Source organism: Heteronotia binoei, chromosome 10 (assembly GCF_032191835.1).
Source record: "Heteronotia binoei isolate CCM8104 ecotype False Entrance Well chromosome 10, APGP_CSIRO_Hbin_v1, whole genome shotgun sequence".
NCBI classification, from domain to species: domain Eukaryota; kingdom Metazoa; phylum Chordata; class Lepidosauria; order Squamata; family Gekkonidae; genus Heteronotia; species Heteronotia binoei.
The window spans coordinates 66,477,451-66,495,753 of NC_083232.1; the positions used below are offsets into that span (position 1 = coordinate 66,477,451).

General features: G+C 43.5%; 1 protein-coding gene across 2 annotated transcripts in view; it reads left to right on the plus strand.

Annotated features, from left to right (window-relative positions):
* RBMS3 (RNA binding motif single stranded interacting protein 3) overlaps positions 1-18,303 on the plus strand; it is a 1,175,542-nt gene that overhangs the window by 358,982 nt on the left and 798,257 nt on the right. For both annotated transcript variants that reach the window (XM_060248818.1, XM_060248816.1), the window contains exon 3: positions 1,023-1,196. In XM_060248818.1, coding sequence (XP_060104801.1) covers positions 1,071-1,196 — 126 coding nt within the window. In that variant the 5' untranslated portion in view covers positions 1,023-1,070. The remainder of the gene's footprint in view (positions 1-1,022; positions 1,197-18,303) is intronic.

The following is an 18,303-nucleotide window of genomic DNA, read 5'->3' on the forward strand; positions in this document are numbered from 1 at the left end:
AAAATAGCATGAAAGGAATGAAACTTACTCAAGTAGAAGCAATGTGTATGGTTCAGCTTAAAATAAACTACATCACTGATTACATGTGTGAACTGGGGTCACAGCAAGAAGAAATGCAATATAAATATTACTGACAATGCATACAATTGATGGATTGTCATTATTCATGTATGTCTGTTAAGTTACACTATTAAATACTGACAATTACTTTCATGTGATTCTTTATATTCAATAATGTATCTCTGTTTTCTTACATTGATTTACAATGTGTAAATTACATGTTATGTCAGTTATCCTTTAGGATTATCCATTGCTATATTTTACTGCTACCTAGATTATGACAGAGTTTGTGCCCCTCATTTGGAGGATCATAGGTAAATTGTGGCTTTTATAGGAGGCCTACTAGTTCTCCAGCCTTTTGATAATTCTGAAGAATATCTACTAACCAAGGGTTCGCTTTCATGCAGAATGAAAAAAGGGGGGAAATGCATAATAAGGCCAGCAAATACTACTGTTTAAAGCTCTGCAAACCAAAGGGAATCCCTGAGTTTGTAGAAAAATCAAATTTGTTAGAAATGTTGTCTGGCGCACTCCCTCAAACATCTGTAAGAGTGATATCTGTGCATGTGGCATTCAGGGTTGCCATAGTAACCCAAAATTGCAGCCAAAATTGAGCCACTGGTGCCAACTGGAAAGACAATGAGAAGGAAGAGACCACTGGGTAGGGGACAATGTGGCTTGACATAGTGGGGAGAGTGGGGAAATGAAACAACAGGGGTAGAGGGGAAATGGTGCTTGTAGGGGGCAAGTGCCAGTGGAAGACAAGGGGATTAACCCTCCCCAATAGACTTTGTGGGTCATCTTGTGGTCCAGGATTCTTAAACTCTTATGTTCATGGTTTTATAAGTTATTACCACCTTTCCTGTAGAAAATTTTGTGTGCTTTGCAAATGCAATGTTATGTTCCTTAATTAGATTCCAGTTATTTGCATTTTATATTAGATTTTCTTTCTCTTTTCGTAGCCCAACTCCACAGTGAGAACATACCACAACAGTAAATATCGGGTGACCATGAGCCCTGGCTTTAGTTCACAGTGGAACAGCAGCCAACCTCTTTGGAACACCTATGCTTTCCCAAGAACCAGCTTGCACTACCAGTCCCATGCTAGCTACACCTATTGTGCTGGACACACTGCGGTGAGTAAATACAGCAGCTTGCATTCTGATGTTCAGTGAAATGTAGAAAAACTCTACAACAACGTTTGCAAACTCAGTCGGTTTGGATGGGTAATGTACATTCTTTGACAGTGTCATTGGAACTGCATTTTTTTTTCCTGTAGATCAACTCTAATGATTCTAAAACCTAAATACTGGCAGGGACGGTACCATGCTTTTTGGCACCCTAGGCAAGGCTACCTACTTGCCCCCCTGCCCAATTAAAAAAACCACATTATTATTATTTTTGATGACTCGCCCTATCCTGGCCAGCGCCAGGCTCAGGACTATGTACAACAGTAAAATCAGTTGCATTATATATATATAATCAATTACATTAAAAATTACAAATCCTGATGGCATCTTTAAAGTGCTCTTATTCAGTTATTGGATCACAACGGGGGTGGGGGGATTCCCCCAAGAGGGGGTGGAGAGGAAAAGATGCCAGGATGGCAACCGTCACTGTCCTCATACAAAGGCTTGGCGGAACATCTCTGCCTTACAGGCCCTGCAAAACTGTAAAAGATCCTGTAGGGCCCTGATGTCTTCTGGCAGAGTGTTCCACCAAGCTGGAACCAGGACTGAAAAAGCCCTGGCCCTTGTTGAGGACAGCCGGACCTCTTTCGGACCAGGGATCACCAGCACCTATTCATCTCACAACCCCAGCGCAAGAGTAAGATTTGAATTCAGGAGCACCTTACAGTGAGCAGATTTCCAGGGTAGGAGCTCCCTTCATCAGATATTTTGAGCTCTCAAAAACTGATCCCCCTCAAAATCTTGTTGGCTTAGCTTTTCTAATGGAGACCAACAGATCTATCCTCTTGAAACAATTTCTGCACAAATCTGCTAGCCTTTACCAGGTGGCAGCTCCCCCAGCTTGTTCTGCTAGAATATGTCCCTGGGCTTGAGCCTTGCTCGAGCATCATCTGTAGACAAAATAAGCTGATTGAAGGTCCAGCTTCACTCAGGGTTCTGTTCCCAGCAGCAGCAGCCACTTGGAGGCAAGGCAGGAAGTCTGGGGGTCCCTGATGTTTGGTGCATCAAGGTATACTGCCACGGATGAGGGTGGCTGAAGTGAGGCTCCCTCCCTTCCCCACAGCAGCAGCAGTTTACCTGGACTGCAGAGGCGGCTGAAGTGGTAGGAGTTGCAGTACATGGTAGGTATATCAGGCAAGCCAAAGCTGAGGCACTTGCAGAGGGGCTTGAGCTGGGGCGGGTGCTGAAGGTCAGGCCAGTGGAAGAGCTTGTCGAGCAGGAGCTGGGGCAGGGTGACCAGGTGGTTCTTGGTGCGGGGGACTAGGATGCAGCCGCCAGACAGGCCTCCATAGGACTCAACAGCTTCCAACAAGCTGTCGAAGGAGTGATCCTTAAGGTGCTTGAGCAGCACATAGGTGCTGGCTTGCAGCTCCTGCTCCAGCAGCAAGAGGTGTCGGCAGCAGTCCGGGGCAAGGAGGAAGAGGAGGCGCTGCTGCCAGTCTCTTGCTCGGCGAAGAGGCAGCATCTCACCATGCTCCTGCTGCCATTGCCGCCCCAGCTCCTCAGGCTGGCACCCTTGGCTCTCCTCTGCCTTTGGTGCCACCTGCATGGGCTCACCACCATGCGCCATGCCCTGCTGCTCCTCGATGGCACCTCCTTCATGGCAGCTTGCCACTGCCAGCACCTCTCTGCCACCACTCCTGCAACTGTCTTTCACCACCAGCAGCTGGCTCCTTCAGAGGTGCTGCACAAGCCCAGCCCATTTGGACTGGAACATGCAAGGAGGCTTGCTGCAGCTACTCCTGCAGATCCCGCCCCTGTGGCCAGATGGTGCTCCAGGCAACAGCCTACCTTGTCAACTCACTAGCGCTGGCCCTGAATACAGGGGACTGTCTCCAAGCAAGTTTATTTTGAAATTACAGCTCTGGTTACAATATTTCTATGAAGTCAAGACACTGGGTGAAGTAGTAGTAAAGATGTGTTTGTTGACTTTACCTTTAAAGAGCTGCTACAGCTAAATAAATTCTCCTTGAGCTTCAGAGTCTATAGAGTTTTAGTTAATTACAATGGTTTGTCAAGACTACCTGTTATCTTCTATCATTGACGCAGGTCAATATGTTCGACACACTTGATAAAGGACATAATTGCTTGCCTCTGTGCTAAGCTGATTCATGTATTTGTACCCAGTCAAGTGACAAAACAGTATAGAAAGTTCCATATATAATACTCACCACATTCTTTTGTTTGACATCTGTGAAAGATCACGATGACAGTCATTAATACAATTGTCTTGGACCATCTTCCAAAAGTTCAATGTACTAGTATAACAAAGGCTATATTTGCTTCATGGTTTTCCTTCAGTAAGTCTCTAAAAGCAGAGTGCCTACCAAAGGAATCAACAACAAATCTTTCACCTTCCTATCGTTTAGGAATGCTCCCTATATAACAAAGTATCATCATGTTGTGATTTTCCCCCTTCTATGGATAATGTCCCCCTTTGGCTGTGGGTTCCCAGGTTAGAGTACTCATAAGAACATAAGAGAAGCCATGTTGGATCAGGCCAACGGCTCATCCAGTCCAACACTCTGTGTCACACAGTGGCAAAAAAATTTATATATACACACACACTGTGGCTAATAGCCACTGATGGACCTGTGCTCCATATTTTTATCTAAACCTCTCTTGAAGGTGGCTATACTTGTGGCCGCCACCACCTCCTGTGGCAGTGAATTCCACATGTTAATCACCCTTTGGGTGAAGAAGTACTTCCTTTTATTTATTTATTTATTTATCTGGGATTTATATCCCGCCCTTCCCACTAGGTGGCTCAGGGCGGCTTACAACATGTAAAACTAACATAAGATATAAAATTAAGCATTAAAATTAACATTACATAATTTATAGTTAAAAATCTAAACATTTGTTATATACATAAAACATTAAAATCATTCAGCGGTCTTAAAGCTACACTCAATTCAAGTTCGATGTTCGATGTTCAGTGTTCAGTACTCTATGCTGGTTGGTTGTGGGCCAGCCGGAAGAGAGTTGTCTTACAGGCCCTGCGGAATTGGGTGAGGTCCCGCAGGGCCCTTACCTCTTCTGGCAGCTGGTTCCACCAGGGTGGAGCCACTACGGAGAAGGCCCTGTCCCTTGTAGCTTTCAAACGGGCTTCTTTTGGCCCGGGGACAACCAGGAGGTTTTGAGTCCCCGATCTCAGTGCTCACTGGGGAACGTGTGGGAAGAGACGGTCCCTCAGGTAGGCAGGTCCTAGGCCATATAGGGCTTTAAAGGTAATAACCAGCACCTTGTACCGAACTCGGTAGGATATTGGCAGCCAGTGCAGAGCCCGAAGTCCCGGCTGAATGTGCTCCCACCTTGGGAGCCCCAATAACAACCGGGCGGCAGCGTTCTGCACCAGCTGCAATTTCCGGGTTCGGCACAGGGGCAGCCCCATGTAGAGGGCATTGCAGTAGTCCAACCTCAAGGTGACCGTAGCATGGATCACCGTTGCTAGATCGTCGCGCTCCAGGAAGGGAGCCAGCTGCCTTGCCCGCATAAGATGGAAGAATGCGGACTTGGCAGTGGCTGCTATCTGGGCCTCCATTGTTAAGGAAGGCTCCAGAAGTACCCCCAGGCTCCTGACTTTATCCGTTTTAACCTGTCTGCTTAGCAATTTCATCGAATGCCCATGAGTTCTTGTATTGTGAGAAAGGGACAAAAGTACTTCTTTCTCTACTTTCTCCATCCCATGCATTATCTTGTAAACCTCTATCATGTCACCCCGCAGTCGACGTTTCTCCAAGCTAAAGAGTCCCAAGCGTTTCAACCTTTCTTCATAGGGAAAGTGCTCCAGCCCTTTAATCATTCTAGTTGCCCTTCTCTGGACTTTCTCCAATGCTATAATATCCTTTTTGAGATGCGGCGACCAGAACTGCACACAGTACTCCAAATGAGACTGCACCATCGATTTATACAGGGGCATTATGATACTGGCTGATTTGTTTTCAATTCCCTTCCTAATAATTCCCAGCATGGCACTGGCCTTTTTTATTGCAAACGCACACTGTCTTGACATTTTCAGTGAGTTATCTACCACGACCCCAAGATCTCTCTCTTGGTCAGTCTCTGCCAGTTCACACCCAATCAACTTGTATTGGTAGCTGGGATTCTTGGCCCCAATGTGCATTACTTTGCACTTGGCCCCATTGAACCACATCTGCCACGTTGATGCCCACTCACCCAGCCTCAACAGATCCCTTTGGAGTTCCTCACAATCCTCTCTGGTTCTCACCACCCTGAACAATTAGTGTCATCCGCAAACTTGGCCATTTCACTGCTCACTCCCAACTCTAAATCATTTATGAACAAGTTAAAGAGCATGGGACCCAGTACCGAGCCCTGCGGCACCCCACTGCTTACCGTCCTCCACTGCGAAGACTGCCCATTTATACTCACTCTCTGCTTCCTATTACTCAGCCAGTTTTTGATCCACAAGAGGACCTGTCCTTTTACTCAGTCAGGCACCTGTTCTCAGGTCCATTCAGTAGAGACAAGTGGGCCCAAAACATCAGCCATCTATTTGCAAGGAGACAACTACAACAACCAGCAACTATGATGGACATTAGAAACCCTCAGTGCAATGACATCAGATTGCGTAGTGAGTTTTTCTATGTGTTAGGACTTCCTGCAGCATCCCCATAACAAATACAATAATGGCTCCTATTCTAAGTGATAATTCACATATGCACATAATGTTACTCAATGACGTGCACATGGATGTGTGAATTGCATCCTTGGAAAAATGTTGTTTGAAGCTATGTCAGGGAGTACAAAAATTCCATCTCTAATGTTCAGTTTGTGAAGCTTGTTTCATATGTGCAAATTGGCATGAGATGTTACATCCTTCAAGTAAGGAACATACATTTAGGAATTCATCCTGTGTACATCAACCAGGTAAGATCTGGAAGGTTTTGTACTTTTGTACACAAGAAGGTACAAAAAATGATGCAATGATCACACTACACCCAACAGCTTATTGTGTCTGAAACTTTCTTGGAGGTTAAATGTTGCAGGTTATATATTGTTTCATGATTATTTTCCCAAGAGAAGGACCCCCAATTTAAAAGAGCTCTTTCCTTTACAAATTGCTTCACAGAAAATTGCTACCCAAGATACTTTACTCCTACTGAGAAACTAACTAGTACTCATACATTTTCGCTAGTGGGGAAAAAGCAGTTTGGGAATGGTGATTTTCAGTGTGAAAAAGGAAAAAAGAACTAAGTAGTTATCTTCTTGCATGTTGGTCTGTCCCTTAAGTTGACACTCCACGGCCACAACCCATTAAAAACAGTTCCTCATCATAAAACTATGTAATGGGTTGTTCTGCTCTTTCTTCAGCTGCACTCCATCACAAGAATGAATATGTTTTGCATTAAATAGTGTAAGAAGCAAGATGAAATATCTTTTGTATAACCTGAGGTTCTATGAACTGCATGGCGTACTTTAGATCTGCTCACTTGTTTCCCATGGCAGGTTTAATTACAATGTTTATTGAGTAGTGTGTAATGCATTAGAAAATTAATTATAATGGAGATGGGTAGTTACTGTGCAAAGCTGAAAGCTCCTTTAAATGAGTTCAGCAGTTTTGTATTTGATTCTGCTATTTGTTGCATTCCTTTCATTTTTGTTTACCCTTGGGACTATTAGACTTACTGAAAAATAGTTTCAGTGTTCTCATTATTGCTAGGAATAGTAGAAAAAATGGAGCCAAGAGAACTGTTGAAAAGCACCTCAAATATCCTAAGTTAAAATGCTCTGTAAAAAGGCAGGCACTATAAGAACTGTCTTTATACCTCCAGTACCCCACTACGCACTATTTAAGTCCCACTGAAATCACTGGAAACTTGAAGCTAAACAGATTTGACACATTCCTTATATCTGGGTTTCACAAAGCCATAGTCCTATGAGACTCTCCACAGGAGCTAGGGTTGCCAACTCTGATTTGGGAAATTCCTGAAGATTTGGGATTGGTATCTGGAGAAGGTGGTGTTTGGGGAGGGGAGGAGGCTCAGTGGAGATGTGATGTCATGGAGTCTTTCTTCTGAAGCTGCTGCTTCCTCCAGGGCAACTGATCTCTGTAGTCTGGAGATCTGTTGTAATTCTAGGAAACCTCCAAGCCCTGACTATGGGTTGGCAACTTTAGCAGGACGGTTATTAAAGGATTACTGTTCTGCAGCTAAAATATGGTTGCCACCTTCCAGGTAGTTGCTGGAGATCTCTTGAAATTACAAGTGATCTCTAGGCTACATAAATTGTTTATTATTTATTTAAAACATTTATTCCACTATTCTTGGATAAAATGGCTGCTTCAGAAGGTGGATTGTGCAGCATTATAGCCTAGAGAGGTCCGTCCCCACACTAAACCCCACACAGCCAGACTCTACCATCAAATCTTCAGGTATTTCTGAACCCAGAATTGGCAACCCTAAACTTGAACTGAAACTGGGGCACTGCATGGTACTGTATATTACCTGGCTCCAGGGGCAAGATCCTATTTGGTATCCAAGACTTTTTTTGTAGAAAAAGTCCAGCTGGGACTCATTTGCATATTAGGCCACACCCCCTGATGCCAAGCCAGCTGGGACTGCATTCCTGTGTATTGCTGCTCAAAAAAAGCCCTGTTGATATCTATTCAGAAGTAAATCTTCTTCAGAAAAGGCCCTGATCTCACTGCATCTTCCCCTTAATTTTTGGACTAATTCATTATCAGTTCCAAAGGGGGTCTTTAGTTAAAAAAAAGAATCTGTAGTAGATGAAAAATTACTGCTCAGAATTTTATTGCTACCTATTGCTTTCAAAGCAAATTAACCATTAATCTGTAGGAGCCCTAAGAGAAAATGGTAATGTGCAAAAATCAGGAAGAAACTCAGCTGGAGCAGTAGTCCTGGGAAAACTCAAGGGGTAATTGACACAGGATAGCAATTGCATTTTATTTTATTTTTTAAAATCACCAAACAAATTGGAGGAAAATATAGAAAACATTGCAGAAACTGGGAAACACAGTGGGTTGGCCATGATGGCATCTGGAATGTTCATTAAAAAAAAAAAAAGCAACAGTCAGTGAAATGGAACAAATTCGGACCAAATAATCTAGGTAAGACCCATTTTAAATGTTCCCTATTTTAGATACCAATTTCTTTCTTTTTTAAACATGCCCTTGACTGAGAAGCATTCTTGGGTGATAAATGAAAGGAATAGCTTAAGGTGCTGCGATGCTCCAAGCAACAGCCTTGAAGTAGGCAACCCTAGGAGAAAGCTCGATGGTTGATCAATGCAACCCCAAATGCTAACTGCTGACATTATTTCTTTAAAATTATCTGTGAAAAGCATCGGATAGGAACAAAGCCTCAAACACAAGCTTATTAGGCTGCTTTATTGAAAGCATAAATAGAGAGCCCACCTCTATTGTGCTGGGTTCCTTCAGGGGAAAAGATGTCAGACTCAAACAAATGCATCTCTCAATTAGCTTCCCCTACCTTCCACACTTCTTTGCCTCTGAAGCAGCCATCCCAGTGGCTTGTAAGAATGCATTTGCTGCTGCCTCTTTCGGCCAGCTTTTCAAAGCAGCAATCTCATGCAGTTAATTCAAATCAAATCAGCTTATCAGCTCGGTTCATTGTAAGTCTTTCATAACCGCTCGTGTGTGACAGCCCATTAAAACTTGGCCAGGACCTTTAAAACATCACCCAAATCTGCAAATATATTTTACATTCAGGCCTTTGAGCTAGCTGGGCATATTTGTTTTGTGTGTTAACCTTTGAAATTGAGCTTTTTCCCCCAGAGGTTGTAGGCACAAGGTAATTTACCTGACTTTGCTCACAGAGGATTAGTTTTATTACTATTTTTAAAGAAACACATGAGCTTTGATCTATTGTTTGTCCAATGGTCCTTATAATTCAGTATGGGGGAAAGCATGCCTACTATCATGTGTGAAACGTGGCTTGAGTGTTCATGTCACAGGCAGGTGCTGCACTATCTGAAGTAAACACTGGCACTGAGCTTCACATATAAGTAAAATGTAATGTTTATGCAAATGTTCCCAAAGAACTGGAAGGATAGTGCTTACTTTAACAGTTTACATGTACCAACGTTATCATCTTCAGGGCTTTTTTTGTGTAGAAAAGAAGAAGAAGAAGAAGATATTGGATTTATATCCCGCCCTCCACTCCGAAGAGTTTCAGAGCGGCTCACAATCTCCTTTACCTTCCTCCCCCACAACAGACACCCTGTGAGGTGGGTGGGGCTGGAGAGGGCTCTCACAGCAGCTGCCCTTTCAAGGACAACCTCTGCCAGAGCTATGGCTGACCCAAGGCCATTCCAGCAGGTGCAAGTGGAGGAGTGGGGAATCAAACCCGGTTCTCCCAGATAAGAGTCCGCACACTTAACCACTACACCAAACTGGCTCTCCCAGCAGTGACTCATTTGCATATTAGGCCACACACCCTGATACCAAGCCAGCCAGAACTGTATTCCTGGGTGTTCCTGCTCAAAAAAAGCCTATGCTAGCAGATTCTACACTATCTGTGAAGCTGGAAAAGAGTAAACAGCTGGTTGAGTAGTAAGAGGTATTTTGTATTCATACCATATTAGAGGGCTCTAATTAGATTATCCTTCTTGCTTTTTCTCAGATCAGTGAATCAGAATTATTAGGTAGACGTCAAGGAAGGGTCAGGAAGGAAGTTTCCTCCATGTGAGATTGGGCCAAGAATCCTGGAGGTTTTTTGGCTTACTCAAGGCAAAGAGCAGGGATCAGCGAGGGCGTGGGGGGCAGAAGTAGATGTGAATTTCCTGCACTGTCCAGGAGGCTGGACCAGATGACCCTTTGGTACCTTTGGGTACCTTTCAGCTCTATGTTTCTGTATTTCTAAGATAAAGAAGGACAAGGAAGAGGGTAAGTGTAGCAGTTTGTGGTCTCTCTCAATCTGTGTCCCCAGTGTCTCCTCAGCCACATTCCATCATGATTATTAAATTTAAAATAGCAAAGTTGGTTGCACATTATGAAGTGTAGTGTTTAGGTCTGGGGTATGTATTCTGTGTAATAGGCAGACAAGGGCTGGCATAGCATAATGGTTACAGCATTGGAATAGGACCTGGGACCACCAGGTTTGAATGTCCACTCTACTATGGAAGTCTGCCAGGTGACCATGAATTTGTCACAATTTCTTGGCCTAGCCTATCTTCACAAGGTGGTTGTGAAGATTACTCAGAGGACAATGTGGGAAGCTGCTTTCGGTCCCTAATCAGAGAGAAAAGCTGGATATTTAAAATAAGAATAACAAAGTTCTTATCTAACCTTGCATATCTGTATGCAAACAGAGAGCTAGGATTTTCCTTGTTTAGCACCCCATGGTAGCACCCCATAGTACATGCTGCCAGATTCAGATTGGGGATTCAAAAGGGGATCCAGCCTCCCCTGTGCCGTTTTCCTTACCTGAATGGCACAAGTCTACATTCCATTCCAAGTTTTATCTTAATAATGGCATCCAAGGACCATGTTCAGAGAGTGCACAGGATGGTGGTTATAAGCTATACATGACACTCCTGCTTCTTGAAATTCACCAGACCAAATTTTGTATTTTAGCTGATTTAAATGGATTTTAATTTAAAAATGTATATGGACATTCTGGTATTTGTTATTTAGAATAACTAGGATATGATGTGAAATGTATAGAAATATAAAGCTTGCTTGGACAGCAAGCCATAGGGCATACTTCAACACAATGGGTGCAGTTGAGAGAGCTGGCCAGGCATAAATCCAGATAATTCCAGTGGGATTTAGGCATGTTTATGGCTTTTCTGGATTATGTTGAGTTTGTCTGGGGTTTGAGTGCCATGCTGGACAGCTGGATGAGATCAAAGCCCTAACATCCCCAACTAAGTACAACATACCTGTATGCAAACAGAGAGCTAGGATTGCCTGTGGTTCAGCACCCCATGGTAGCAATATATATTTGCTGCTCTGCAGTGTGTGAAGCAGAACTAAGGCTGTATATTAACTGAGCAAAGCGACCAGAGTCTGTTTTTCCAAGTGCCAGAGTTTCTTTTTAAGCAAACAGAATCTCCTAATGTGGAGAAGGAATATATTTTTCTTTCCAGTGTCTTAGAAAAGCAGACAAATGAGAGAAGCATTCAAGTGATTGTTTTTTTCCTGGATATACAACACAAGTTTTTATTATTATCTGAAGGCATGTTTAGCATCAATTCCTTTAGGGTTTTTTTAAATAAAATCTTTTGTAGTCTTAATTTAAAAAGCTTTTTTTGGGAAAAGATCTTCCTCCCCCGACTTTCCTGTCTTCTGAGTTTCATGTTAAATGAACAAGACAGGTTGTCTTCAAAATTTGTAAGGAAGGAGAGAGTGCCTTAAAGCTCCAGAGAAAATCCTGGTATTAGGGAGGGAGGGGAATTGCTACAAACAGCTAACCTGTCACACACTGTAAGACATCTGACACATTTTGAAAGACTCGTTCAAGAAAGACAGGAATTGTGTCTCTTTTCGGGTCTTTTCCCCCTTTTAAAAATTATTACAGGAATCTGAATCTTATTTGTAATTCCAACCTGTTACATGACATGGTGTTTTTGTTGTATTCTTTTTTCACTAATTACATTAATGGGAAATCCTTTGCCTTCTGGATGATTTCTATTTTGAATAGCAAACTTGCATACAAACTGTTACAAGTACAGTATTGTTCAACTGCATTATCAACATCAGTCCATGCTTACAAGCTTGACTCATTTTTGTTTCTGTGTGACCATTTTATTCATTTTTACAAGTGCTTAAAACAGGAAGTGTTGGTGATGAAAACGAGTTGCAGCATACACTAGGAATGTACATTATGTTAATGTCAACAAACATCCTTTAACCTTGAAGGTGGCCCAAGAGTCCCAAAGTTTATGCTGCTGAGTAAAGCACTGCACTGTCTAATCTTTAACAGGTCTTATACGTCAACCCTCTTAACGCTTAAAGAGGCGGTGGTCCGCCCCCTCTTGAAAAAAACAACGTTAGATCCGGCCGAATTGGCACACTATTGGCCAGTCTCGAATTTGCCCTTTTTGGGCAAACTTATTGAGAGGGCAGTGGCATTGCAGCTACAGAGTTTCCTGGAGGACGCTTCTGTCCTTCACTCCTGCCAGTCTGGCTTCCACCTGGGCCATGGGACGGAGACAGTGCTGGTCGCCCTGGTGGATGACCTTCAGCGGCATCTGGATCAAGGCGGCTCGGCGGTGCTGATGTTGTTAGACCTATCGGCAGCATTCAATATGGTCGACCATCGGCTTCTGGCCTGCCGCCTTGCCGACGCGGGGCTTCAGGGGCTGGCCTTGCAATGGCTTTCCTCTTTCCTTGACGGTCGGGGACAAAAGGTGACGATTGGGGACGAACTGTCCCGGAGACACGCGCTTGATTGCGGAGTGCCTCAAGGGGCGGTACTTTCCCCGATGTTATTTAACATCTATATGCGCCCCCTTGCCCAGATTGCCCGAAGGTATGGGCTGGGTTGTCATCAATATGCTGATGACACCCAACTCTATCTACTTATGGATGGCCGGCCTGCCTGCGCCCCAGAAAATCTGGACCGGGCGTTACAAGCAGTGGCTAGGTGGCTTAGGCTGAGCGGGCTGAAGCTGAATCCGGCGAAGACAGAGGTCCTTTGCTTGGGTCACTGCGGCCCGGGAGGGGAAATCTCCCTGCCAGTTTTTGACAGCGCCCCGTTGATAGCGGCGCGCAGGGTCAAAAGTCTGGGGGTACTATTGGAGCCTTCATTGACAATGGAGGCTCAAATAGCAGCCACTGCCAAGTCCGCATTCTTTCATCTTAGGCGGGCGAGGCAACTGGCCCCGTTCCTGGAACGCGACGACCTAGCAACAGTGATTCATGCCACGGTCACCTCGAGGTTGGACTACTGTAATGCCCTCTACATGGGGCTACCCTTGTGCCGGACCCGGAAGCTGCAGTTAGTGCAGAATGCCGCTGCCCGGCTGCTATTAGGGCTCCCAAGATGGGAGCACATTCAGTCGGGGCTTCGGGATCTGCACTGGCTGCCAATAACACTCCGAGTCCAGTACAAGGTGTTGGTTATTACCTTTAAAGCCCTATATGGCCTAGGACCTGCCTACCTTAGGGACCATCTCTCCCCACATGTTCCCCAGAGAGTACTACGATCGGGTTCACAAAACCTGTTAGTAATCCCCGGGCCAAAGGAGGCCCGTCTGAAATCCACCAGGGATCGGGCCTTCTCGGTAACGGCGCCTTACTGGTGGAACCAGCTGCCGGAAGAGGTGAGGGCCCTGCGGGACCTAGGGCAGTTCCGCAGGGCCTGTAAGACAGTCCTCTTCCGGCAGGCCTACAACAACTAACTGACACTGAGAAAAATTTGGATGGAACTAAAATGCACTTAATAGACCGCTGATTTTATCTTTTTATGTCTTATTAATTATGGTTTTAACCTTATTATGTAAATGTTTTAAGCTGAATTTATGTGAGTTTATTGTGTTGTAAGCCGCCCTGAGCCACTTCGGTGGGAAGGGCGGGATATAAGTCAAAATATAAATAAATAAATAAATAAATAAATAAATAAATAAATAAATAAACAAACAAACAAACAAACAGTGTTTTTAGAAGAACTATTGGGGTGGTGGCGGCATATAACCATAACAACAGATGCAGCTGCTGCTTTGATCCTAAGTAAGAAAGAGAGTCTTTTCTTAGCTGTCCACTAGCACAGTCTAATGTCGTGCCTTACTCAGTGAGCGGAAATCGTTGAATATGCAGGAATGTCTATCTGGATAAGACCCATTATGTTTATTATTTATGGTAAGTGTGAAAGACATTTTAAAAATTGCAGAAGCACAATGGATAATGCTTGGCAGGTAGGATCAACAGGATGCAGAGACTTGCTACTGGTCAGAAGGAACAGATAATTAGGAAAAGCACCAAGAGTATAGTGTAGTGGGTGGAATTTGTGAAGTGATCCTTGGTATGATAATAGGGGTGTGGCAAGCATGTCCTTACATGCATCTACGAAATACCCGAGAGCATGACCTTACCTCCTGCATGACTGTCTCTCATATGGCAGAACTAACAGGGAGGGCTGAAGTAGATTTTACAAGCATGTGGTAAGATAAGATGGTGGGTGGGAAAGGAGGAAGAAATTAGATTCGGTTTTATCACATGATCATCACTTCTCTAGGGTTGCCATTTCCCAGTGAGGAGTCACCAGCTTTTAGGGGCTTCTGCCCATCTCACACAGCAGCACCACCACACAATGTCCCCAATGGGCTGACATCATGCAGAAGTGACATCATTGCATTGGGGAGGTTGTGCAGTGACACTCTGGTTTTTGAGCAAAACTCTACAGTCTTGCCCAAAAATGAGAGCATCACCACACATTGTCCCTGATGTGCTGACATCTCTTCTGTGTGATGTCAGTGCAGTGCAGTTCCTTCTCATATCCCACCAGCATGGACATCAGATCTGGCCACCCTATCTGTCATTTTACCAAGCATTTGTTTTACATAGGTTATAACTGAGCAGTATTCTAGGCTGGGCTAGATACCATGTTAAGGTTGTCAAAGTACAATTTTTCTCACATCAGATTGCTTAAGTTTCTTGCCTCCGTTAGAGGCTGACAGTTGATTAAGAAGAAAAGCAGGAAGATTGCAGGTGGGAGGAGAGGATTGCATCTTTTAGTGACACCAGAAATTCAGCCTTCACACAGGAATATAGATGGAAAATATAAATATTTACCTAGAATAAACAGTATCAAGAAGAAAAGGGGATCTGAAAAGTTCCTCAAAAGTCAAGAGCAAAGTGTTCGAGGAAGAAATGTAATGGATGAGAAGGTGGACTTGTGTGAAGAATGAAGGGAAATGAACACAAATATAGTGTCTGGCTGAGGATGCACGATAATGCAGACTGTAAAGATTTACTGGTGACAAGGAGACACTTTGGGCAAATGGTTAGCCCGTGTAAGACACAGAAGAGAGGAGAGCAGATGAGTGATTTTACCTTAACTTTGCCAAAGGTTGGATGAGAATTTGTAGAAGGGATTGCATTGTTAATATGCCAGAGAACCAAAGAACATATTTTGAAAAATGAAGTCCATGGAAGTAAATGGGCTTAGCAGGATGCTAAGGATAGTGCTGTAGTAGAATGTCTGGAATTGTACCTAACACCCTGTGCATCTGATGATCATATATATATATAGATATTACATTGGTGTGCTTTAATATCTAAGGGGTACTTTGGTATTTTTATTAATATAGGATTATTTTGCACTTCTTTTTCCGCTAGAGGCAGAACTTGTGTAATTCATCCCTTTACGTAGCACAGCATAAAAAGATCATGGAGTAAGTTGTTTTTCTAGCTGACTCTGAAAGCAGCCTTTTCTTTAAATCTCTTTCCTGTTCAGCTGCTTAGTATCTTTTGTCTAGCCAAGTGGGACAGGTGCAATTACTCACCTCTGAGCTCTGGGAAAGAGAATATAATTCAAAGCAGTCTTCCATGAGGTAGAGTAATTCATTGATTCACATAGAGTTACTTTATATGGGTCACTTAAAATTTTGAAACAGTGCAAGCCACTCACAGGGTGTTGTGAACCTCCTTGCTGCCAAGAGTTGTAGCTGATCACCCTGAATGCTTGGGATTTAACTAGGCAAGATGCTGTGAGATATGATAGGTTAGGACTTTGTATATAAAAAGAAAGACAATATACTCGCAGGGGTGGCCAACAGTAGCTCTCCAGATGTTTTTTGCCTACAACTCCCATCAGCCCGAGCCAGCATGGCCAATGGCTGGGGCTAATGGAAGTTGTAGGCAAAAAAAACATCTAGAGAGCTACCATTGACCACCCCTGCAAGAGAGTAGTCTTGGGCTTGATGACAGTATCTTATCTATCAGTTGAGCAAGAATTGACTTCTCTTACTTGATCTTAAAGGTGCTGTAAGGGATGTCCCTTTCCCTAATTGGTTTGCTTCAGCAGGGAGGAAAACCACCATGAGGTATATTTGATGCTCTACAGCTCTCATGTTTAGGCTCACCCACTTTTAAACCAGTCTTCCAGGACACCTTTGACCTCTGTTCAGTCACAATCATCTCCATGTACTCCTTTCCTTTGGGAGGAAAGGTGGCATGATATACAGGCATGGCATAGTCCAATCACATCAGATCTCAGAAGAAGACAAAGAAGACGAAGAAGACTGTAGATTTATACCCTGCACTTCTCTCTGAATTAGAGTCTCAGAGCAGCTTACAATCTCCTTTATCTTCTTCCCCAACAACAGACACCCTATGAGGTAGGTGGGACAGAGAGCTCTCACAGAAGCTGCTCTTTCAAGGACAACTCTTGCAAGAGCTATGGCTGACCCAAGGCCATTCCAGCAGCTGCAAGTAGAGGAGTGGAGAATCAAACCTGGTTCTCCCAGATAAGAGTCTGCACACTTAACCACTACAGCAAACTGGCTCTCAGGGTCAGTACTGGGATGGGAGACCACGAAGGAAGGCTCTGCAGAAGAAGGCAATGGCTGTCCAACTCTGCTTCTCATATCTCGTATTTGACTGGTATCTGGGAGACCTGGGTTTGAATCCTCATTTGTACTATGGAAGTTCACAGGGTGACCTTGGGCTAAGCACACTCTCTTAGCCAAACCTACCCCACAGGATCATTGGTAGAATAAAATGGAAGACAGGAGAATGATGTTGCTTTGAGTTCCCATTGGGAGAAAAGCATAGTACAAATGATTAAGTGAATTAAGTAAAAATAAAATAAAAGTCAATTGTCACCTGATGGCATTAACATACATACATACACCTTTGCCTTTGCCCTTATGTCTGAGTCAGACCCATGTTCCTTTTGTCATAGGAATGTTCCTGAAAATGGCATTTTAGAAGTGACACATCTTCCATATCTAATGCTAGAATGTTAAATATAGGAGTCATCATTTTTACTGGGGCTGGTTCCCGTATTACTTTTATGGAAGTATATTTGCATGTATGCGTGTGTGAAAAAGGGTGCATTTTCAGCTATATCCCCATAGCAAAAAGATGATGAATGCCAGGCCTTGATTCTTGGCCACTCTAATGACTCAATTTGACACCTACAAAAAGGATTCTTCATAGGAGCACCTCCAGCAGAAACTATCACAGAAAGTGCACCAATTTGGAAGCACAAACTCACACTGAACTGTCTTTGTCCTGGGCATGGATAAAAGTCACAGCAATCTCAGGACACTTGATCTCCATTGTTTAAAATCACCTCCATATGGTTATAAGGAACCAATACATACAGCAAAATCAAAATGGCGCATTATGCAAATAGAACATATTTGCAAAGCTCTGCTTACTGTTGAAAAATATGCTTCCCGGAAGAGAAGCTGCACAGTTTGCTGCATTATGTGGAAAAGGCTTGGGGTTTTGGGAATAACCAGCTGTGCTCCTGTTCCATGGGTTGGTGTAGTCAGGACATTATTTCCCACCTCTGCCATATGGCAGCGTAGTGGAAAGAATTATGTTACATTAACAGCAGACAGGAAGCATGTTAAAGCTTCTGTAAGACATCTCTACTAGCACAGCCAAAATGTTGTGGGCCAGAAAAAACCTAAGCCTTTTGATGATGGGACATATCAGCGTAAAGCCTTTCCAGAAGGAAAATAGTTTTTCTTTGTCTCTAAGCAATATTTTTTTTCTATATTTTGGGGGTTATGATCAAATGCAAAATACTCTTCAAGAATTACCACCACTCATTTAAGAGTAGTGTTGACAGATTCACACAAATGAAAAGACAAACTGATATGTGATACAGGCACAGACATCCAATTAGGCAGAAATATAACCCTTTAAGGGAAGGTTGGGTTGGAACTGCTTGAAAAACTCTGCAGGCATGTAAAAATAAAAGGAATGATGCTTCCACAGGGATGTCTTGGTCTACCTTTACTTCCAGAACAGAAAACTTTTTTGAAAAGTGTCCACGATATCTTCCTCTAATTGTATACTTCCCATCTTTGCTAACTTGCTCTGATATGCTTTGCTCCCATCTTTCCTAACTTGCTCTGATATGATTTT